This window comes from Panthera leo, chromosome D2 (genome assembly GCF_018350215.1).
Source record: "Panthera leo isolate Ple1 chromosome D2, P.leo_Ple1_pat1.1, whole genome shotgun sequence".
Classification (NCBI taxonomy): Eukaryota; Metazoa; Chordata; class Mammalia; order Carnivora; family Felidae; genus Panthera; species Panthera leo.
In genome coordinates this window covers 3,647,374-3,672,564 of record NC_056689.1, presented here as the reverse complement: position 1 = coordinate 3,672,564, position 25,191 = coordinate 3,647,374, and the positions used below count along the sequence as shown (strand labels likewise).

Below are 25,191 nucleotides of genomic sequence, written 5' to 3'. Positions count from 1 at the left end.
ACGCGGGGCTGGAACTCACGAACTGTGAGATCATGACCTGAGCCGAGATTGGACGCTTAACTGACTGAGCCACCCAGGCGCCAATCATTTTTGCTTAGATTGGTATTTTAGGTCTTCTTTGTGGGGTCATTATAGCACAAAGTTAAATGTTTAAGGTTTAAGAAATCACAGGACATTTTCAGACAAAAGTAATTCTTATTGCCTCCATTATCTTTGCAATTGTGTTTTGCAGTGCAGTCCTCTCTTTCACAAGGATTCTGAGATTTTTAAGCTGAGTGTCAACCCTCCTAGCAGATGATGGAAGATATGGTCCTCGAAACATAATACAGGAGCACACACACACGATCATCACTGTTCCACGACATACAAACTCTCCTACAGGAAAATGTGAGCTTGACTCAAAAGACAATATTCCAAATCCACACCCCGGATTGTTATGCATTTAAACATCTGAAAGACATGTAGGCATTAAATACATTTCAAATCCCAGGAGAGTGTGATCAGACTTTGAAACATATGACCCACCAATGAATTTAGGAAAGGCAAAATGATTTGGCCATTCACTGAGTAAAGCACTTCCCTTTCATGTATCATGTCCAAAGGCTTAAGACCCATAAAAATTCCTCAGACTCTCTACTTTTAAGGAAATTTCTTTCCTTAAAAAAAAAAAAAAAAACAAAAAAAAAACTTTCCCTGAATAAAAAGCTTTTTACCTAGTTTTAAAGACTCAAACTTTCCTCATTCTTCAGATACTTTATAGCTTGGAAAAAATAGTTCCCTTTCAATTTTAAACAATGAAAATCAAGACAATTCTTAATTATCTTAATTATCTTAATATAACTTAAGTTATATTCAAACCAACAAGTGTAAATTAAGTTACTACTATGTGATTGAGAAGATTTTTAGATCTCCCTTCAGTCATAATAGAAAGACTGACCTGTATAGAGAAGAAGAGAGAGTAAAACTTGTATGTGAAAATCATTTTATCTGGACACTCTATTTGTGGCAAAGGAAAGTCTTGGTCTTGTACATTTATTCTAATAGCAACAGAACTATAATTTTATATAAGGACATATGTGATGTATCAGAAACTGGCCATGACACTTAACGTGTCAACTTTTACAAGGGAAAAGGGAAGGCTTGGACTCTTAGAAACCGAGTATTCAGCGATCCTTTGTTTGCACAGACCCCACAGAATTCCCAAACTCCGTAAGATACAGTAACATAAACACAGTTAAAGAGAAGGATAAGAGAGAGTAAGAGCCAGAGTATCTCAAGAAAACCAGGGAGAAAGCACACCCCCTGTCCATGGCATTCACCTTTTAAAGTTGCTCAAGATGAATCAGGTGCTTTACTTTCAGTCTCCAGCAGACAAACCAAAAGGAAAACGTCATTAACTACAACATAATCCAAGACCATATAACAGAAGTACACCAGTTGTGAGGAAAATGCAATTTTCTTGACATTTGGTTTCCCCACTGGAGTTAAATGGAAAACTATGATTGAAGCATGAGATTCATAAAGATATTATCAAATCCAAGCTCCCAATTTTGACAGAAGGAACATTCCCAGGGAAACGAGGGGTAATGTAAATCTCGGTGTTGTAATCAAACCCAAGGAAGTTTAACAGAAAGACTCTTTCTACTTATCTGAAAACTGATCATTTGTTCACATATTTCATGGAATGCCTTGGTTTAGTGGGCTAAAAGACATGGCTTGATGTAAAAACAAAATTTGGACAAGCATCAGTTTGAGGTGGTAAGCACTGTATATCTATAAGGTCATTAAATTTGTGGGGAAGCATGACATTTGAGTTACAGGAGAGAAAACAGGTGCATAGATACATAATTACAATATGATGTATCTGAGTTCTAAATTAGATACATAGTAACTCAGTTATAGGGCCACGGCCCTCAGGCACCTATGTGCTTGTACTTTGCTCAAGGTACAAACCATTCCAGGTCAGATGCATGTCGGTTAGTATGATCTCCTAACACCCCTGTCTGGAAGCACTAAGTGTCTGCATAAAGCTGTGTCTCCCAGAGTTGGCAAAGGGGAATCAAAATCTTGCTTTCTGAGGCCTTCATGTAGACCTCTTGTTTACATCTCCATTGTACAGAGCGAGTAGGGAGAAAATTGTCATAAAAGGATCTACTAACTTCAAGGGAAATAAACCACAAAAACTGTGAGACACAGCTGATGCTTTGGATTTCAGGAATCCAACCATTTTTCCTTTAAAATGTAGTTCTCTCAGGGCACTGGGCATTTCCCCCCCCATGCCATTATTTTCCTAGGGCATTAATGTTTACTTATTTTTGAGAGAGAGCGAAAGAGAGAGAGAGCGCAGGCAGGGAAGGGGCATAGAATCTGAAGCAGGCTCCAGGCTCCGTGCTGACAGCTCAGAGCCTGACATGGGGCTCAAACCCACAGACTGCAAGATCATGACCTGAGCCAAAGTCGGATGCTTAACTGACTGAGCCACCCCGGGGCCCCAGAAGTGGTTAAAGATTTTAAAAGGCACCTAGTGCTAAAGCAACATTTGCATAAGAGGAGACTGGCCTGAGATCAAGTGTGAGGCCCCACAGAGACTTAATTTCTGGGACTGAATCCAAGTGATTGGACTCCCAGCCCACTACTGTTCCATGTAGGACGCAGGAGAGCATGTCTGGCTGTGCATCCTGGCCTCATACTGACTCTCTGACCACCTTGGGCAGGTTGCAGATCACTCCTGTGCCTGTGTGTCCTCTTCCGTAAATTGAGAATAATAAAGGAATCCCATGGGGTTTCCCAGGGAATGAACGAGTTAACTTCCGAGTATCGTGGAAACGTGAGATACAGGATAGCTATTTGTACCATTCTGGACGTGAGCCAGGCCCGACTCTGGCCCTAGTAAAAGATGCTGCCCTGGGGACTCACACTAAACCCTCACGAATGTGCTGGAGTTGTTTATCCTCAGACCCGTGTGAGCAGGCACAGGGCTGGGGACCAGGAGCCCTCAGAAGCCCCGGCCCAGCTCCAAGCAAATATTATCGCTCCTGCACTGCTAACCTTGAACACTTCTACACGCTAGGCCGCTGAGGAAATCTGCATCCTTCAGACGTGCTCTTGGCCTTTGTCCCTCAACAGCATCACTCTGCTACGTATTCTTGCCACGTCTCATGCTTATTTAGAAAAATGTAATAGAGAATTAGGGATTGACAGTGAGGACCGTTTCTCTTTTGATGCTGTTTCAAAATAGTATTTTCTTTTAGTCCACAACTGTCTTAAATCTGCCTTCTTTAACAACTCAAAGATGCAATGTTCATAGTCTTTTCGACACTCAGTAGACATCAAGTCAACATTTTAATTCAATTTTTCTGACACTGAGTTTTTCTGAACTTCAGTTCGTAGACAGAAAGCCTAATCCTTATGGCACGAACTTCTGGAAAATATCCTCATAATGCAGAGAGTTTTTTTTTTGTAAATCATATTTAACCTCTCCTTGTATTTGCATTAAATCGGGCTCTGGGTTGCCGTTAAGACGACATGTGGTAAACTGGAAAAATTAGTTAATAAATTGAGAGGTGTTTCTAAAACGAGAGCTGATGTGTTCCTTTCACAGAGGGACTTGTAATTCACAGAGGTCATCTCAATGCCAAGAGCAATTAGTTGTCTTGTTAATTGCCTCCTGATTTTTCATAGAAACTTCCTATGCTCTGTTATTTCTGCCAACGTTGTATTTCTGCCACATTCCACTCCTCGCTTTCCAGGGGAAGCATGTGGTGTGCAGGGCACAAGGAAAGTCCTGGAAAAAGGTCAACCCAAGTGAATCCTGCCTTCACTGGCTGCTGCGGGCTCAGTGGTTCTTGGAAAGTTACTAGACCTCACTAATTGCCGTTTTCCCCAACAATACAATAAAGAATAATTGCACCTACCATACAGGTAGGAGTTTTATATCTTTGTTTGTATTGTTTGTTTGTATTTGTTTATTTTTTAATGTTTTATTTTTGAGAGACAGAGAGAGAGAGAGAACACGAATGAGTGGGGAAGGGGCAGAGAGAGCGAGGGAGGCACAGAATCCGAAGCAGGCTCCAGGCTCTGAGCTGTAGGCATGGAGCCTGATGTGGGGCTTGAACTCACGAACCGCGGAATAATTGACCTGAGCCGAACTCGGACACTTAACCGACTGAGCCACCCAGTTTTTGGGCATGCTTGTTATTACTGAAATAAATTCTACTGGCTAAAATATGTAAAGATTTTTTTTTTTTTTACAGTTCTCAGAAAAATAATAAAGAGAAACAGATGGCATTTATTGTTATTAATAAGGAGGACTCATAGATTAACACTTCCCAAAGTACAAACAGGAACAAAAAAGTTAGTGTTCAAAAGTCCAGCTTAATCTTACTGACCTCACACGGGATATTATGAGTCATATGGCAAATACTCATGAATTTTTTTCAACCTTGCTTTTATTGGCTGAATAGTTGCTTTTGAACAGTTTTTTTTCCTATATCCTGGACACTGTTTATTTGACTTAAAAATACATATGTAGCAAAATATTTGCTTGTAGCTAATTGCTTTTTTAAAAATCATTATAGCATCTCCGTCATAGTGGTCTGTTAGTCTGATGTAAGCAAATGTATCAGTCATTTTTTATTACTAGAGGACATTTCAGTAAGTGATATTCAACGAACACCCTTGCCCCAAACATGGGACTTTTGCAACAGAGAAGGTGCTAGACATTCTGACGCATAGCCCTGCAGGTGGGAGTGTCACTTCCACAGGGCTGCAGCCAGGACTGATAGCAGTGATGATGTGTAAGAGAATAAAATGTTAAGACCCATAGTTACATAATCAATTCAGATTAGTAGACTAACACACATCTTTGGTTCCCAGTCTAAGATTCACATGCACATCAACCTGGGATGCATACCACAGGAGAATAACGGTTTCGAAGGGAACAGTTTTCATATTCTGCCAACACTGGAGATGCCCCCTTTCCTTTGGGATTTTTCTTTTACTGTGCTAAAATATCCATCATTAAATTCACCATTCTAACCATTTGTTCAGCGTCTAAATCAGTTACCTTGAGCCCATTTACATTATTGTGCGACTGTTACCACTGTTCCTGTATGGCACTTTTTCTTCTTCCCAAATTGGACCTCTGAAACCACTGAGCACTAATTACCCCACTCCTCTCTCTCTGCTGCCCTCCCCCCCCCCCCCCACGAATGGGATGATTCTGGGAACCCCACATAGTGCAGGTATACCTTTGCCTGTTTGTTTCTTGCGTATTTCACTTGGCATATGGTCTTCAGGGTTTATCCATGATATAGCATATGTCAACATATCCTTCTTTTGTAAGACTGAATAAAATTCCACTGTTTGTACCTCATTATGCCCATCGTTCCGCCTGCCAATGGATACATAGATTGCTCCCACCTCTTAGCTATTATGAATAATAATAATAATGCTAGGAACAATAGGGAACCAGCTTGCCTCCTTACTTTCAGTTCTTCTGGGTATAAACTAAAGGTGATACTTTTAACTGATGCTAATTCTTGTATTAAAGACTGAAGAGAGAAATTACTATCGATTTCCTTCTCCCTCTCCCTGCAATTAGAATAACGATCGCTTGTGACCAATGGAAATCAATTTGGTAGAATCAGTTGTGACGGAGATATCGACGTCAAACCAGAGTAAATGTGGTGGATACTCCCAAACTAATACTTTTGTTCTGTGTCCTTTTGACACAATCTAGGAAGTACTTTACCATGACATGAACATTCAAACTTCTTGAGCCAGGGACCAAATAAAGCCTTATTTATTTACTTTTTCGGTCTAGTTACTGGAATGTTAACTCTGTAAGGGCAGAAGGGAGTCTGTTTTGTTCGCCTCTGTATTTTCCACACACCAGGAATACAATACAGATTTTCTTAAAAAAAGTGAACTTTGAACCAGTCTGTAAGCATATTAGATATGCCACTTCAGAACATATATACACAGCTTTCTTTTATTATCATTTATATAGCACAAATTGTTTCAATAATGTTCTCATTGTATTGCCTTTACCTTAGCATGTTTTAGTAACACCCTTAATCCACTATCCGTATTTTAAGCTAGTAAGTATATTCAATTTACCAGTATATTTTATTTTTTTAAATGTTTATTTATTTATTTTTGAGAGAGAGAGCGAGCGAGCATGAATGGGAGAGGGGCAGAGAGAGGGGAGAAACAGACTCCAAAGTGGGCTCCAGGCTCTGAGCTGTCCGCACAGAGCCCAGCGCAGGGCTGGAACCCATGACTTGTGAGTTCATGACCTGAGCTGAAGTTGGACACTTAACCAACTGAGCCACCCAGACGTCCCTAAAATTTTTGTTAATGTTTTTTTTATTTTTGAGAGAGAGACAGAGAGAGAGAGAGACAGAGAGAGAGAGAGAGAGAGAAAGAGAATAAACAGGGGAAAGGCAGAGAGAGGGGGAGACACAGAATCCGAAGCAGGCTCCAGGCTCCAAGCAGTCAGCACAGAGCCCGACGTGGGACTCGAACTCATGGACTGTGAGATCATGACCTGAGCCCAAGTCAGATGCTCAACTGACTGAGCCAAAGGCATCCTGATTTACCAGTACATTTTAAAGTCTCATCTTACTTAGTCAATTCTACAATGTCTCCTCTTTCCCTTCCTATAATACACAATTTTTTAAAATTGAAAATGCATTATTATGCATTTCCCGATGAACTAAAGGAAATGAACTTGCACGAAGAGTAGATGCAGTGTTGCTGCCCCCTGCTTCACAGACAGTGGTGTTGAAAGCCTCCTTCCCAGTCGTGGGCTGCTTCCCTGTTTGCTAAGTGGTCTCTGCATCAAACCCCGGAGCCTGGTGGACCCAGAATCTTGCTGTTTCCAGTAAGATTTTTGCTGCTCTACTTGTGAATTGAAAAGAAGTGCTTAGCTCACTCCCACTCTGATTAAATTGGGAAAGGAGAAGATTCCAGGCGTCAAGGCTAAAGGCAGCTCTGGGAAGTGTCCACCAGCTAAGATTTATCACCCCCACCACCTCCCGAGCTCCTGCCTCCAATCACTGTTCCAGGGAGCGCATTCTCCTTTTGGGGTTTGGCTCCCTGTGCTTCCTCTGCTGAGACTCTCCGCCCCATTTAAGCTTCACTTTGAGAAAATGTAACCACCCTTGGGGGCCACTCAAATTCTTCATCCTCCAGGGAGCACTCAGCTCTTTCACCAAGTGAAATGTCTCCTCCTCTGAGTCCATAGGGCAATTTGTGCTTTCCTAGATGGCTTGGTTATCACAGCACATATTTGCGTCAATACAGTGTTAAAGTCCCTGTCCCTCCTTCTCTCTCTCTTCCCCTTTCTCCCCTTCTGCCCCCCTCCTTTTCTCCCTCCCCTTCCTCTTTCCATTTCCCTTTACCTCCCTCTCTCTCCCTCCCTCTCTTCCTTCTCTCTCTCTCTGCATCTGCAACAGCCTTGCCATATTAAACAAGCCCCTCCCCCCATCATAAAATCTCTAAAAAGATGAGAGTTAAAGATGAATTCTTGATTTCTGATACCACAGTACATGGGGGAGGGATGGGGACCTGTTAGGAACTAAACCTCAGGACCAATCTTGATTTCCTCTAATGCCCCACACATAATCCATCAGCAAAGCCTTTTGGCTGTTTTTGACTCCCTTGTGACCACTGCCCCAGCCTCCCACTGTGGTTCAGTCCACTTTCAAGTCTCTCCTGGAAAGTCATGCATTGGCCTGTCTACTCTTGTTTCAAAACACTGCTAACCACCCCCACTCCAACCTGCCCAACATCCAGGATAATCCTTTTATACTGGATTATGTCATGCCTCTGAACAAAACAGTTCAAAGACTTCCTTTCTAACACATCTAGGAGAACCCCCATATTCTAGTCCTGGGCTATGTTTCTAATCTCCTCTCCAACCAGCCTTCCAGCCATGCTGACCTCTCAGTCCAACTAGCTTTAGGGACCTGACAGCATAATGAGCAGAATGTATCTTACCTAGAAATCCACAAGTCATGCCCTTGACCACATGACCACATGACTATAATTAAGCTATTAAATAGCTACTGATTTTATCAATCATTTGTTTCTTACACCAGTTTTTCCATATTACTAAGGTGTTAACTTTGATTTTATTTGTTTGATTGTTTTTTGAACTGCTGTATGTCAATTTCTAGGACTTACATAAGGACATAGGTACTCAAAAAATATTGACTAAGTGAACAGAATCAGTCAACAGTTCTTGGAACTAAAGTGTAAAATACAATAAAAATAAACTCTTTGGAGTTGCTTTGTACTTGCAAATCATAATGTGGTTTAGACATGATGAGAACAACCCTTTCATGGACCACTTTGAGTTATAAGTGGTGATTCCCATCAGGGGTCAGTGTATGAAGGAGCTATTTCGCAGGCACAATACATGTGCGCATTTGCTTGGTTGACTTTTCCTCCTTCATACTTGGTGTGCAGAACATGGAAAAACCATATGTAAGAAGAGTTCTAATCATATGGTTCTGGTACACAAAGAAAAACGCAACTGATCATGAGTGGGATTTGCTCAGGAAAATTTAGGTTTTCTGTGTGCACGTTAATAGTTTTTAAAAATATATTCCTAAAATACTTTCAGGAAAATAACTATAATTAAGCATCTAAAATGCACTAGCCTACAAACTTTTCTCCCTGTGTAATACAGTATCTATCAATTTAGTTTTCAGTAATAAAATTAGTACAACTTTATGTACTGCTGGCCATTTACAAAATCTTTCAACATCTTTGATGATAACTAAGTGGAGAAAAGTGAAAAAAATTATCAACGTTCATCTTGGATATTGTGCTTTTTAAAAATTCAAAGTAGATTTGCTATTTTTTCTGACATATCTGAGTTTTCTTTAACTTTTAGTAAAGTGTAAAATTAGTAGTCCTGTGTTTAATTACGATTTTAAATTTTAGAATAATATTGCAGAAAAAATAATTTATTAAATTATTTCTTCTTTTTAAAAATTTTTTTGAGGTTTATTTATTTTTGAAAGAGAGAGACAGACCCCGAGCAGGGCAGCGACAGAGAGAGAGAGGGAGACAGAATCCGAAGCAGGCTCCAGGCTCTGAACTGTCAGCACAGAGCCCGACACAGGGCTCAAACCCACAAAGTGCAAGATCCATGACCTGAGCCGGAGTCAGGCACTCAACCAACTGAGCCATCCAGGCAACCATACGTTATTATTTCTTCTACTAGGAAATGGCAATTTTATATTTGCCACTAGAAACTCCATTCTGCAATCTTTGGGGCTATCCTGTATTAAACCTATTGAATGCCTGTATGGAGGCATAAAAATCTACTAGGAGACATACATTTTACTGATTTAATACCTTTTTCAGTGTAAATTAAAAAAGAAATTTTAATGTATTTATTTCTGAGACAGAGACAGAGCATGAGTCGGGGAGGGCAGAGAGAGAGGGAGACAGAGAATCAGAAGCAGGCTCCAGGCTCAGAGCTGTCAGCACAGAGCCCCATGTGGGGCTTGAACTCATGAACTCAAGATCATGGCCTGAGCCAACGTCACTCGCTCAACTGACTGAGACACCCAGGTGCCCCTCAGTGTAAATTATCATAAGTAATTTTTCCTGTTTTTGTAGTAAAAATAAAACATAAAAGTTCCATAGTATGAGCCTCATAATTAATCTGTATTTAGTTTGGCTACTTAAACTCATGTATCTCCGAGTTTCAGACTTTTTTTTAAACCACATGAATACTGAGTACTTACTCAGTTAATGCAAACTGCATGGTTACAGTTTACCTGTAATCTGAGCTCTTTACCTGAGCTCTGTGTGTTAAGAAAAGTCCTCCTACCTTAACTCTGAGCACAGAAGTAAACATTCTTGCATCTTCAGACACACCTCCAATGTAGAATTTTTTCTGAAACACTGGGGGATGATCATTTTCATCCTGAATTTCAATATACACTTTAGCCGTATTGCCTGGAGGATAAGAAATAATATATTTTTAATTGGTGGCTATTTACTAGAAAAAAATTTCACTGGAGTAAATACTTATTGTATTTTTTTTTTTTTTGACTGAAACAATGGAAATGGCTTATATCAGAAAGTCATTCCCAAAAGGCAAGTCTAATACCCCGAGGTACACAGAGGACACTGAAAATGTTGCTTCCGGCATAATAATGTGAAGTTGCTGCTATTTCTTTTAATTACAATGTCTTGGCAATTCATTTTACTTGATTTAATAGGCACTAAAGTATTGTGTTCTACTAATTTCAATGAAACAATTCAACTGTTCATGTTCAGAAACACTTCACATACACTACCAATGACACCAAAGTGACATAAATGTATAAACACCTTACGAAATAATATAAACTGACATAAACTAAAACAATATTTTTTTATTCTTAAGTGTAAAACTAGCAACGATAGTCTCTCAGTTTAATAATGTACAATATATATTTTTTTAATTTTAGGGCTGAAAGTAACCAATAGTTGAGGAGGGGAGCCAAGAGGGGGGAACAGCATGGAAGTTTTTTTGTGTGTCTCACGTCCATGAAATCCAGCCAGACCAACACTAACCATCCTGCACACCTAGAAAACTGACTGGAGGATTAACACAACAATCTGCACAACCTGAACCAAAGAAGTCAGCAGGTACGCGGTGCGGACAGATGAATTTGGGGAGCGAGAAGCCGCGAAAGGTAGGGAACAGCTTTTGAGGGTGGAGAGAGGTGGGGGGGGTGGGGGTCGGGGAGAATATGATAAAAGCACCCCTCCACAAAGGCAGCTGGAGAGAAAGTGGAAAATTGGAAACAGCCGCAGGGACTAAACTAAAAAGGGAGAAAGGAGAAAGGAGAGGGTTTCAATTCCATTAAGACTGTAAACAAGGGGGACGCAAAGGCTGCAACTCCGCAGCTCCCTACCTGGCGGTGCTCTGATGGGAAGGGCGAATCCCCAGGAGCAGGGTGGGGTCCGGGAGGTTCTCGGGCCACACGGGGAAAAGCAGTTCCACTGCTGGAAGGATACTTGGTGGAGACGGTTGAAGCCCCCTGGTCCCTGCAGACCCCAGAAAACGGCCACATTCTCTGGGGCGGGAACAAGGTCTTTAAGGCTGAAGCCTGGTGCCAGATGTGTGTTGTGAGTTTCCATCATCCCTGAAAAGCACTTGCTACACCATCTCACGAACTTTTTCTGGGGCGGGCTGGCACCCGGCCACAGTCTCGGGCACCGGCAGCAGCAGGGTCCCGCAAGCGTTCCTGGGCGCGGCCGACACTCGGCCATTGCTGGGTGAGACCCTCCCGCAGAGGGCGGAACGGGTCAAAGCCACGGTCCTTCAGAAGTAAGGGGCCAGGAAAACAGCCTCGTCTGAGACAGAACTCGGGAGAGAAGTGCTGCCCGGGGCCTGGTCACGGACAGTGAGAAAGCGGGGCGTGGCCGAGGGCTGAAGACGGAGAACAGACCGGGTAGGTGGCTGACGCCATTTGCACCTCTGCCGCGCATGCGCATACGCACCCAAGAGCACCGCAACACTCCACCCCAGAAGGCGAGCAGCGCCATCTAGTGGAGGGCGGAGTGGTTACACTGAGCCCCGCCCAACTGGCCCAACCTCCCTCCTTGAACACAAGTCTCACCGCCGGCTTAGTTTATGGACTATAAAGCCCTTCAGAGTCTGATTTCTAGGAGAAAACGAAGTCATTTGAGTCCTATTTCAATCTGTTAGCAGGTCCATCTATTCAATTTTCTTTCTTTTTTTTTCTCTTTTACACTTCTTTTTCTTGAATACAGAAAGAAAATTTCATTCTTATTTTTAATTTTTATTAAATATTTTTAATTTTTATTACTATATTTTTAAATTTTGTGTAAATTTTTTCAAATTCTATTTTACTTCCATCATTTTATTTTAGTCTACGTCAGTGTATTCACCTTTTCAAATTTTCAAACGATTTCCTTTTTTCCTTTTCTTTTTTCTCTTTTTCGTTTCTTTTCTTTTTCTTGAATTCAGAAAGAGAAACACTTCATTTTTACTTTCAATTTCTATTAAAAATATTTTTCGTGAAATTTTTTTTACTGTATTTTTTGATTTTATGTAAATTTTTTCAAATTCCATTTTACTTTCATTTTATTTTAGTCTACTACCGTGTATTCACTTTTTCAAATTTTCAAACAATTTCTTCGCTCTATTTCTCTTTTTTGTCTTTTTTGCTTCTTTTCTTTTTCTTGAATACAGAAAGAGAAAAAATTCATTTTTATTTTTAATTTTTATTAAAAATATTTTAATTTTTTCTACTATATTCTTTACTTTTATGTAAATTTTTCAAATTCTATTTTACTCCCATCATCTCATTTTAGTCTACTTCAGTGTATTCATTTTTTCAAATTCTCAAACCATTTCCTTTTTTTCTCCCTTTTTTTTCTCTAATCTGTCAAACGACTTTTAACACCCAGACCAAAACACACCTAGGATCTAGCATCATTTGTTAGATTTTTGTGTGTGTGTTTTTTTTAAGTTTTAATTTTTCTACCTCATTAACTCCTTTTCTCCTTTCAAAATGACAAAACGAAAGAATTCACCGCAAAAGAAAGAGTATCAAGAAACGACAGCCAGAGATTTAACCAACACAGATACAAGCAACATGTCTGAACCAGAATTTAGAATCACGATAATAAAAATACTAGCTCAAGTTGAAAATAGATTAGAATCCCATTCTGTGGAGATAAAAGAGGTAAAAAATACCCAGAATGAAATTAAAAATGCTATAACTGAGCTGTAATCACGGATGGATGCTGCGGCGGCAAGGATGGATGAGGCAGAACAGAGAATCAGCGATATAGAGGACAAACTTACAGAGAATGAAGAAGCAGAGAAAAAGAAGGAGATTAAGTCAAAAGAGCATGATTAAGAATTAGAGAATCAGTGACTCATTAAATGGAACAACATGAGAATCATAGGGTGTTGCGACCGGCGCAACAAACACCGAGATCAGGGTCCTGAGGGTAGGGGAAGGTAAGAAAAAAAAGAGAGAAGAGAAGACAGTTTGGGAACAGGAGGGTCCCCTGGGCTGATGGCCCAAGTGACGGCTTTATTGTTGCTGTACACAATCTTTTATATCAAGACTCTTATGGGTCAGGCCATTCTAAGAATAAACAGGTTTCACATGATCGCTGCCAACCAAAACATTTAGTTCTGTGTACCTTGTGAATTTTCTAAACGGGTCACAGCAAGACCTTGTTGATAAGACTGCTAGCAAAACACAGTTCCCATGTTTGTTTCTATTTGACCCGGGGTAGAAAAAGGGGAGGTAACATTACTGCCAACACCCACAGACCACAGGCTTCAGGAATTAACTTTCTCAGCCTTGACAAGGCTTTCGTATGCCCATGAAAGTGGGGGAATGGGAGAGGGAACCACCGGGTTGGCTGAGTCAACAGGGAGCCGTTGCTCGACCCGGTCTCAGCCCAGCACTGGGGCCCGGCCTCCCACAGTAGGGGTCCCAGAAGAGGGAGGGAGAGAAATAAGGGTAGAAGGGTTATGTGAGCAAATCACAGCAGAAAGCTTTCCTAACCTGGGGAAAGACACAGACATCAAAATCCAGGAAGCACAGAGGACCCCCATTAGATTCAACAAAAAAATGACCATCAACAAGGCGTACCATAGTCAAATTCACAAAATACTCAGGCAAGGAGAGAATCATGAAAGCAGCAAGGGAAAAGTAGTCCCTAACCGGCAAGGGAAGACAGATCAGGTTTGCAGCAGACCTATCCACAGAAACTTGGCAGGCCAGAAAGAAGTGGCAGATATATTCAATGTGCTGAATCAGAAAAATATGCAGCCAAGAATTCTTTATCCAGCAAGGCTATCATTCAATATAGAGGGAGAGATAAAAAGTTTCCCAGGCAAACAAAAATTAAAGGAGTTTGAAACTAGCCCTGCAAAAAATTTTAAGGGGGACTTTCTGAGGGGAGAAAAGATGAAAAAAATATATATATATACATAAATACCAAAAGCAACAAAGATTAGAAAGGACCAGAAAACACCACCAGAAACTCCTACAAGCATCATAATGGCAGTAATTCATATCTTTCAGTACTCACTCTAATCATCAGTGGACTCAATGCTCCAATCAAAAGACATAGGATAAGAGAATGGATAAGAAGACAAGATCCATCTATATGCTGTTTACAAAAGACCCACTTTAGACCTAAAGACACCATCAGATTGAAAATAAGGGGATGGAGAGGCGTTGTGGGAGGGGGGATGGGCTAAATGGGTAAGGGGCATTAAGGAATCTACTGAAATCAGTGCTTCACTATATACTAATTTGGATGTAAATTTTAAAAAATAAAAAATAAAGTTAAATAAAAAAAGAAAATAAGGGGATGGAGAATCATCTATCATGCTAATGGTCAACAAAAGAAAGCCAGAGTAGCCATACTTATATCAGACAATCTAGACTTTAAAATAAAGAGTGTATCAAAAGATGCAGAAGGGCATTATATCATAATCAAGCGGTCTATCCACCAAGAAGACCTAACAATTGTAAACATTTATATGCCAACTGTGGGGGCAACCAAATATATAAATCAATCACAAACATAAAGAAACTCATCGATAGTAATACCATAATAGTAGGAGAATTCAATACCCCAATCACAGCAATGGACAGATCATCTAATCAAAAAATCAACAAGGAAACAATGGCTTTGAATGACACACTGGCCCAGATGGACTTAACAGATATAGTCAGAACATTTCACCCTAAGAGCAGAATATATATTCTTCTCCAGTGCACATGGAACGTTCTCCAGAATAGACGATATACTGGGACAAAAATCAGCCCTAAGTAAGTACGAAAGATCAAGATCATACTGTGCATATTTTTAGACCACAATGCTATGAAACTCAAAATCAACCACAAGAAAGAATTTGGAAAGGAAACAAATACTTGGAGACTAAAGAACATCCTACTAAAGAATGAATGGGCTAACCAAGCAGTTAAGGAGGAAATTAAAAAGTAGATGGAAGTCAATGAAAATGATAACACCACAACTGAAAACCTCGGACACAGCAAAGGTGGTCATAAGAGGAAACTATATAGCAATCCAGGCCTTCCTAATGAAGGAAGAAAGATCTCAGATACACAACCTAACCTTACGCATTAAGGAGCTGGAAAAAGAACAGCAAATAAAACCCCAAACCAGCAGAAGTCAGGAAATAATAAAGATTGGAGCAGAAATTAATGCTATCGAAACCAAAAAAAACAAAAAACAAAAAACACACACAAAAACAAAAACAGTAGAACAGATCAATGAAACCAGAAGCTGGTTGTTTGAAAGAATTAACAAAATTGATAAACCGCTAGCCAGTCTGATCAAAAAGAAAGAGGGATGGACCCAAATAAACAAAATCAAGAATGAAAGAGGAGAGATCACAACCAACACAGCAGAAATAAAAACAATAATAAGAGAATATTATGAGCAATTGTATGTCAATAAAATGGGCAATCTGGAAGAAATGGACAAATTCCTAGAAACATACACACTACCAAAACTGAAACAGGAAGAAATAGAAAATTTGAACAGACCCATAACCAGTAAGGAACTCGAATTAGTCATCAAAAATCTGCCAACAAACGAGTCCAGGGCCAGATGCATTTCCAGGGGAATTCTACCAAACATTTAAGGAAGAGTTAACACCTATTCTCTTGAAGGTGTTCCAAAAAACAGAAACGGAAGGAAAACTTCCAAACTCTTTCTATGGAGCCAGCATTACCTTGATTCCAAAACCAGACAGAGACCACTAAAAAGGAGAACTACAGACCGACTTCCCTGATGAACATGGAGGCAAAAATCCTCAACAAGATATTAGCCAACTGGAACCAACAATACATTAAAAAAATTATTCACCCCGACCAAGTGGGATTTATACCTGGGATGCAGGGCTGGTTCAATATCCACAAAACAATTAACGTGATTCATCACACCAATAAAAGAAAGGACAAGAACCATATGATCCTCTCAATAGAGGCAGAGAAAGCATTTGACAAAATACAGCATCCTTTCTTGATAAAAACTCTCAAGAACGTAGGGATAGAAGGAGCATACCTCGAGATCATAAAAGCCATATATGAACAACCCAACGTTAATATCATCCTCAATGGGGAAAAACTGAGAGCTTTCCTCCTAAGGTCAGGAACAAGACAGGGATGTCCACTCTCACCACTGTTACTCAACACACTATTGGAAGTCTTAGCCTCTGCAATCAGACAGCACAAAGAAATAAAAGGCATCCAAATAGGCCAGGAGGAGGTCGAACTTTCACTCTTTGCAGATGACATGATACTCTATGTGGGAAACCCTACAGATTCTACCAAAAAACTGCCAGAGCTGATTCATGAATTCAGCAAAGTTGCAGGATATAAAAGCAATGCACAGAAATCGGTTGCAGTCCTACACACCAACAATGAAGCAACAGAAAGAGATATCAAGGAATCGATCCCATTTACAACTGCACCAAAAACCATAAAATACCTAGGAATAAATATAACCAAAGGGGTGAAAAATCTATAGACTGAAAACTACAGAAAGCTTGTGAAAGAAATTGAAGAAGACACACAAAAAATAAATGGAAAAAGATTCCATGTTCCTGGATAGGAAGAACAAATAATGTTAAAATGTCAATACTATCCAAAGCAATCTACATATTCAATGCAATCCCTATCAAAACAACACCAGCCTTCTTCACAGAGCTAGAACAAACAATTGTAAAATTTGTATGGAACCAGAAATACCCCGAGTAGCCAAAGCAATCTTTAAAAAGAAAACTAAAGCAGGAGGTATCACAATCCCGGACTTCAAGCTATACTACAAAGCTGTAATCATCAAGACAGTATGGTACTGGCACAAGACAGACACTGAGATCAATGGAACAGAATAGAGAACCCAGAAATGGACCCACAAACGTATGGGCAAAGCAGGAAAGAATATTCAGTGGAATAAAGACAGTCTCTTCAGCAAGTGATACTGGGAAAACTGGACAGTGACAGGCAAAAAATGAACCTGGACCACTTTCTTGCACCATACACAAAAATAAACTAAAAAATGGATAAAAGACCTAAATGTAAGACACGGAGTCATCAAAATCCTTGAGAAAGCAGGCAAAAACCTCTTTCATTTTGGCTGCAGCAACTTCTTACTCAACACGTCTCTGGAGGCAAGGGAAACAAAAGCAAAAATGAACTACGGGGACCTCATCAAAATAAAAAGCTTCTGCACAGCAAAGGAGACTATCAACAATAGCCAAATATGGAAAGAGCCCAAATGTCCATCAATGGATGAATGGACAAAGAAGATGTGGTATATGTATATACAATGGAGTATTACTTGGTAATCAAAAAAGAATGAAATCTTGCCATTTGCAACTACGTGGATGGAACTGGAGGGTGTTAAGTGAAATTAGTCAGAGGAAGACAAAAATCCTATGACTTCACTCATATGAGGACTTTAAGAGACAAAACAGATGAACATAAGGGAAGGAAAACAAAAGTAACACAAAAACAGGGAGGGGGACAAAACAGAAGAGACTAATAGATATGGAGAACAAACTGAAGGTTCCTAGAGGGGTTGTGGGAGGGGGGATGGGCTAAATGGGTAAGGGGCACTAGGGAATCTACTTCTGAAATCATTATTGCACTGTATGCTAACTTATTTGGATGTAAATTCAAAAAAAAAAAAAAAAACAAGTTAAAAAAAAAATCACCTACTACCAAATAACTCCCCACCCCCCACACACCATTTTCCAGTTTGAAAACATTAAAGACTGCTCTGGTTTCAATAACCACTCCTTGATCACTATGTCTCAGGTTTTATCTGAGTTCATCAGATAAAAAATTAAGAAGTTCTCAGAAGAGACTGGGTGGATGATGGTCAGACAATCCTCAAATGTCTGCTCTAGGGGTTTTCCTTTCTTCTACACAAATTAAATTGTGTGAATAAGAATGTTATTCTTTTTATGAAACCAGTTTGAAATAGCTCTATCCATACAAGCCTCTCTTGTGCTCATTTTAACTCATTCATCTTTTCAAATTGAATACCCATGAAAAATATACTTTCCAAAGTATTTTAAATAATGATCACATTTTCTCTCTTTTTCATTGTTCTACAATCTTTGAACCAATGTTGCCCTCTAACCTGGGGGTTAACAGTCATAAGAATTTCCTCACAAAGATGTTCACCTGTGCTTGTTCACCCTTAGGAAATTTGTCCTGCTTCCATAATGACTCTGGAATTATACAGTTGTCACTTTCAAAGGTGAAACAGTGCTTTCTAGCTAATTCTCTTCAATCTAAATGGTTCTGGAAACTCCATGGTCTCAAGCCCAGAAAGTTATGACACCCAGAAGCTTCAGTGTTTTTGGTATGACCTTTGACCTCTAAACTAAAGAAATGAAGGAAAACAAAATGGCAACAAAACTTTAAACCTAAGATCAGTTCAAATCCTAACACAGATTCACACAATAATTTACTGAACTCATGTATGTCTGCAAGTGAATGCTCACTCTATTTATGGTTATTCAACATGAGAATTCTAAAGACAACTGTAACGCACCATTAAATAAGAGAACAATCGTGGAAAAATTACAACTGGTCCACTAATTTTCAAAAGTTATATCTTAATCTGAGCAAAGTTGCTTTATATTGTTGATGGTGTGAAACTAAATTTTAAAAAGCAAAAATTTCAGGTAAGCACAGAAGTCAATTATGTGAAATTCGGTTTCAAATAAAAACTAAGTTTAAAACAAACCCAAACAAAACAACAACAAAAAAAGAAAGTAATCAATGGTTGGGTGAAGGGATTATGTCCACAAATAGAAAACAAGTTTAATCATGGCCACAAGCGACCATTCATCCACTGAAAAGATGTAGCTGGAGAGAAGACTGCTGCGTGACTCATATCCACTGGGTGTATAATGTCTGCCATAGTAAATATGCCATAAAGGACACATTTCTGTATCAAATGTTAGAATCTCACCCCTTCAATCATCACCCCTTTAATGAGAAATGTAGCACCTGTTACTAATCCACAAATGACTCTTTACTAAAATCCGGTGTAGAAAAATAACTCACAAAGCAGAGAAAATGGGGAATGAGTGGGTAACCACTTTGCAGAAAAGGGAGATCCACTTTGTAGAAGTATTCTGATGTAGTACCTGTGTGATCTTTTCTCACGCATTCCAATTAAGATCAAATATAAGGCGATTGAGCTACAGATTATTTATCAGGGCTATGCTAATTGTGTTGCGTTACTGTATCCCAACTATAACCAATTAACACTGACCTACTAGCACGGTGAGCACATCGCGGGTGAACAATATATCTGTGTGGATTAAATAAATGAATGGATAACCTTCACTGTCTTAGCGAAAACTTAGAAACAGGCTGCTTTCTTGCTTGCCCTGAAAAAGTTCAGAGAGACAAGAGACTTATCACCCCCAAGTTTTTAACCCTACCCTGCTGCTACCCATTTAGTTTGCCTCTTACTTTCTCACCATTCCTGAACTGGAAGAGTCAGAATCAACAGGGGCCAGGTCAACAGAGAAGGGGGTCAGCAGGGGGCAGGGCTAATGGCAGAGTCCCTGTGCCCGTCCTGCAGAGCCAGGATTCCTAACTGCACCCTGGCCGGCTGCCACCCGAGTTCGCCAATATGAAAAACACTTTCATCTTCCCAGCTGACCATTTTTATCTCTGGAATCCAAGGAGATAACAGCACTGGATTTAACGTTTTTTTTTTTTGTTTTGTTTTGGTTTTTTTTTTGTTTTTTTTTAACAAAAGGAATCCTAATCTACAATATCACCTTTAAAATTTTTATGTTCTTGATTAATGACCACATTAGTTACAGTCCCTATTTGCAGTACTTGAGAAAGTAAAGGTTGATTTTAAGCTCATTGTAAAGGAATAAACTTCCACTCTGAAGCTTCTCTGCTTTCCTTCTGACACTTTATAAGATGATGACGGAAGGTTGAGGCCCAGACGCAAATGAATGATGTCATCAGGGATAATTTGTGCTTTACCAAATCTTTTAGAACCCTCATAGTTACTTAGGTATTGGGAAATCATGGGAAGATCAGTGTTGTAATTTAAAGCGACACGTATATGCTAATACAAATATCACATGTATACACTTTACAAATTCCAGAGAGACTGCAGTAAAATAATTCTTTAAGATATCAGTTTAGCAGCCATTAAAATTCTCTAAAATTAATATGCGTAGAAATATCTAGCTAAATACCTACTTACACTATTGATATTCAATGAGTGTTAATTTTCTGTAAAATAATTTATCCCACTTTAACATCTGGACTAAAGTTTTTCAAGGTTTCCTATTATAAAATACTTATCTCACAAACATCATTACTACATAAGATATCACGATTCAGTATCAATTGTGCTTAAGTCCATATTTGTTATGAGACTGATACAGAAATTAACCATATTTCATTTGGTGTTTCTTTTCTTTTTTAAAAAAAAAATTTAATGTTTATTCATTTTTGAGAGACAGAGAGAGACAGGGAGTGAGCAGGGCAGGGGCAGAGAGAGAGGGAGACACAGAATCCAAAGCAGGTTCCAGGCTCTGAGCTATCAGCACAGAGCCCCACGCTGGGCTCGAACACACCAACCGTGAGATCATGACCTGAGCCGAAGTCAGATGCTCAACTGACTGGGCCGACCAGGTGCCCCATCAGCGCTTTAAATAAACCATAAAATAAATTGATTGTATTTCCATGTAATTATATGAGAAGGGGAAGCATGATTATGAAAGAATAATCACAGGACTGAATTATCTATTTAAATTTTTCACGTAGTTTTCCTCTGCCAGGTTTAGACATCTTTACGTAACAATAAGGATAATAATAATAACAATAATAATAATAATAGTAATAAAACATACATATATGTAACATACCTAATTTTGAGTTTTTGTTGTTTTTTTATTGTTTTAATAAAAAAGTGTTTTTGGTTGCTCTCCTTGGGTCTAACTTCTTTCAATATGGTGTGTGTTAGTTTCTTGCCTTGATTTTTAAAAATATTTGCCTAACAACCCTGCAGTTTAATAAAACTGCATTGGAATTGGATCATAAATCTGTGCTACTGAACTGCACAATTTCTAACTCATCTGCCGGAAAAAGAAGTGGAGAGAAAATATTGTATATATTTTATATATACTCAGTGTATAATACTGATGGGTTCCATGTAAATCTCATCTTTCTATTTTTATACCCAATAACTTTATAATAACCACTACAACCTTATTGCATTTCATACACTGCAGTTTTGTGCAGTCACAATTTTATTGAAATGGGAAAAAAAGCAGCATCAAAGTGTGATTAATAGTACAAATAATTATTCTGTACATCTATGGGAATGTATTTGAAAATATTTTTCACTTTAATTTTTATTATTTGTTATTTTATAGCAAGAGGGAGTGTGAGAGCTAGCATGAGCAGGGGAGGGGTGGAGAGAGAGAGAGAGCGAGCGAAAGAGAATCCCGAGAGAGAGAGAATCCGAGAGAGAGAGAGAGAGAGAGAGAGAGAATCCCAAGAGAATCCTGAGGTAGAAAATGAAGTGAGGGACACATGGATGAGCCTGTAGGGCATTTTGCTAAATGGAATTAAGTCAGACAAAGAAGGACAAGTCCTGTACGATCTCACTTACATGCAGAAACATTAGAACTCGTGGCAACAGCAGACTTGGGGGAGGGGCAGGGGTGATGGGGAGGCCCTGGTCAAAGGGACTGACTTGCAGTTACAGGACGATGAAGTTCTGAGGCTCCGGGGGACACCATGGTGACTAGTTGGTCACTGCCTTGGACACTTGGGGTCTGCGGAGAGTAGGTGTTCCATGTTGTCAGCAAACACACACATGAGTTAACGGATGGTAACTACGACCACGTAAGGTGATGTACTTGGTAACTTGATTGTGGTCAGTCACTTCACAATATATACGCATATCAAATCACCATGCTGTACATCCTTTAATAACTTTATTTGCCAATTATACCTGACAAAAGCTGGAAAAGAATTGCGATATGTCTAATCCAACAACGTAAAATAAATACTGGGAAGTCACACAATAAATGGAAGACACCCATATGGTTTAATCACCAGGATAACGTTCACTTCGACTTTCTGATCCACGGACACACAGTGCACCTGATACCACAGGATTCCTTGGCTTGCACACTTTCATGGCACGTGTATAAGGACTCAGAGCTCTGTCATGGTCTTCTACCAAAGTTAGGTTTTCATTACTTCAAAGGCAGAAATTTGGAAGCAGCTCTAATTTAAATTCCGTTAAGGAAATCCGTTTTTTATCTTTTTTGAGTATTTGCAGAATTGTGTGTGTGTGTGTGTGTGTGTGTGTGTGTGTGTGTGTGTGTGTACTGTATTCTTTATTTAGGACAGTTAGGAAGCACATAACAGAAAAAGACAACTACGGAAGGATAAAAGGAAAACGGCATTGACAAAATGGGTAAGAGGATAGCGTGGGAGGCACAACTTAGAGGGCGGATGTCTCAATACCCCCTCAGCCCCCTTCTGGGTGAGGCCACACAAGCACTGGGAGGAGACCCACAGGGATGGAGGAAATTACAAGCTGGATGGTGGATTTATTTGGCAAGGGTTTTACTTAAAGACATTATAATCTTCCTATGCACCTGGGGGCGTAGTGCCTCATTTCCTTTCACCCACTGACATTCTTTTTCTCTCATTTTGTAGGAGAGAACCTGTTCTATGGGCACCACCTTTGCCTTCAGTGAGCCAAGAAGTTCCAGAAGTGATGCCTCAGGTGAGGGAATGGGAGACACCTCCTTGAGATTCACAAGTTTGAAGACAGAGAAGAAGACAGAGCCACTTAATGGTAAAGCTCAGACAAGAAAGTATGGGTCAGCCCAGAATCTCCTCACATAGCCTTCTGTTCCCTCAGACCTCCGCCACGAAGTGCAAGGCATTCAGAAGACTAAGTGGTGTTCGAAACACTATTAACTTCAACTTGACTCCGTGCTTTTCAAGATCAAATTTAGTTTGGATTGTTTTCCTTCTTCCCTTGACTTTCAATAATTAATTCTGTGCTGTTAGTTCACACAGGAAGCCCCTGGTGTCTCCACATCAATCTGTTTCTTCCTTCCACACAATGAATCTATTGTCTACATTGCATCGGGTTCTCAAAAAGGATTTTCTGAATAATGGTCCAAGGAGTTGAAGCAGTAGTTCTTGACTAAGATTGCCTCTGCCCATCTGGAGACATTTTTGGTGGTAAAAATTGCAGAGAGTGGGGAGATAGGGGACCTGCTGCTGGAACAGAGTAGAGGCCAGGGATGCCGAGAAACACCCCATGATGAACAGGACAGGCGCCCACAGCAACGGTTATCAAGTCCAAACTGGATAGTGATGAGGCTGAAAAACCCGATGTTAAAACAAAAGACGGAGAGATTAGAGGAGTGAAGATAGAATGCAGAGACTGTGTAGACGTATAAGAACTCCTTGCCCTGAGTCTGCCTGCAGGAACATGTCTGTAAGGTGGGACTCCAAACAAAATGGGCTGAAAGGATTTGATCCTACATTGGTCATGCCCAGTCTGACCGCGCTCTTTAAAGTCAGGGGTTCAATCCCGGTCACCTGCCCTCCTGTCAGTGCCCGCTGGCCTCTGCTTTTGACACGGCCTCCACCTGAATGTTCCAAACTCCAATAACATCTCTAATTACTACCGATAAATACATCAAAGAAATAATTACTGTCATACTTAGGATTACAGGAGCTTAGTCTGATTAGAAAACATACACTTGACTCTAAAACCTTGAAAGCAATCATTGTGTTTTTCTTATTTTTATATATTCTTCATGGTCTAATGTATTAAATAGAGTTTTTGAAACATATCATAAACGTATCATAATGACGGTAAATGACATATATTCTCCAATGATTCTATGCAGAGAACTTTCAAAATATTTGAAATACCAGGTCTACTTTGTTCCTTTGCTGATGCCAAAAAAATGATTAGTTCCTCATGAAAACACACACAAACACATACCTTTTCATGCTGTTTTTCTATTGATATTATTTTCATACATGCTTTACTGATAAATTAATTCTTTAGAGGCACTGTGATTTCTACACAGTAGGTGTTCAATAAATGTTGATTCAGACTGAAATTGTTACCAAACCCTCACACCCCCTAAATAAAAATAAAAATAAAATAAAATAAAATAATCCACTCTATTTTATCCCCATAAATTAAACAAGATAATATAGTTTAAGCCTTTAAAAACCATAGTACCAAACAAATGCATGTTCCTGTTAAGATCAAGAATACTTCTCTTAAAGGTAACAGATTTTTTAAAAAAAATATTGATATGAGGAAAATAGTGACTCTGAAATCATTTCATAATTCTAAAAACTATTTGGAATGACTTTGGAGATTCATAGTATTTATACTATTGTTAATTTCCTCTGTGTTCCTCTACCTTAGTTTATATGCCAGATAAATGATCGGTTCTTTCCATAAAGTACTGTTTAGGAGCAAAAAAATAATCTGACATAAGAACTTAATCTGATCTTACTAAAGGGTTTATAGATAGTTATTCAGTTAAAAAAAAAAAAAGGTAGGTTTTGATTTTAAAAAGGCTTGGAAGAAATATGCTATAGTTTCTCCATTAGATGGAATTCAGAGGAATACAATATATTCACATGCTCTTTTGAAAAATAAATTATTAAGTATGTTATAATTAAAAAAAACCTGTTTTTTATTTCTTAGCTTTTTGCTCTGCAAGAATTGTACTTACATGTACAGTTTATTTTCTGTAGCTAGACAGCAAGAGAGAATGAATCTTTTGAGGTTCTTTTAATAGTTTTTCTAATTTAGCTTTGATGTTGATTTAATTAGCCTTTGAATGTTTTTAATTGCTTGTATCTAAAACATACATTTTGTGTGTATGTGTGCTGAAAGGTAACTGAATTAGGGAAATGACGGCATGTAACTATTGGCTTTGAAAGCTGCCCCTCAGATTACTATAGCATATCCTTGTTTTTAACTAAGTCTTTTAGCCAAGGAAATGATGACATTGGCACTTTTACCACAATGGTGATGGGGAAATAATCAGAAGAATAATCTTCTCCACATCAGCTGAAGTTTGGC

The 25,191-nt window shown here is 39.2% G+C and overlaps 1 protein-coding gene across 6 annotated transcripts in view; it reads right to left on the bottom strand.

The window, feature by feature from the left end:
* Positions 1 to 25,191, bottom strand: part of PCDH15 (protocadherin related 15) — an 836,749-nt gene that overhangs the window by 86,214 nt on the left and 725,344 nt on the right. For all 6 annotated transcript variants that reach the window (XM_042907891.1, XM_042907887.1, XM_042907888.1 and 3 more), the window contains one exon: positions 9,854 to 9,981. In XM_042907891.1, coding sequence (XP_042763825.1) covers positions 9,854 to 9,981 — 128 coding nt within the window. The remainder of the gene's footprint in view (positions 1 to 9,853; positions 9,982 to 25,191) is intronic.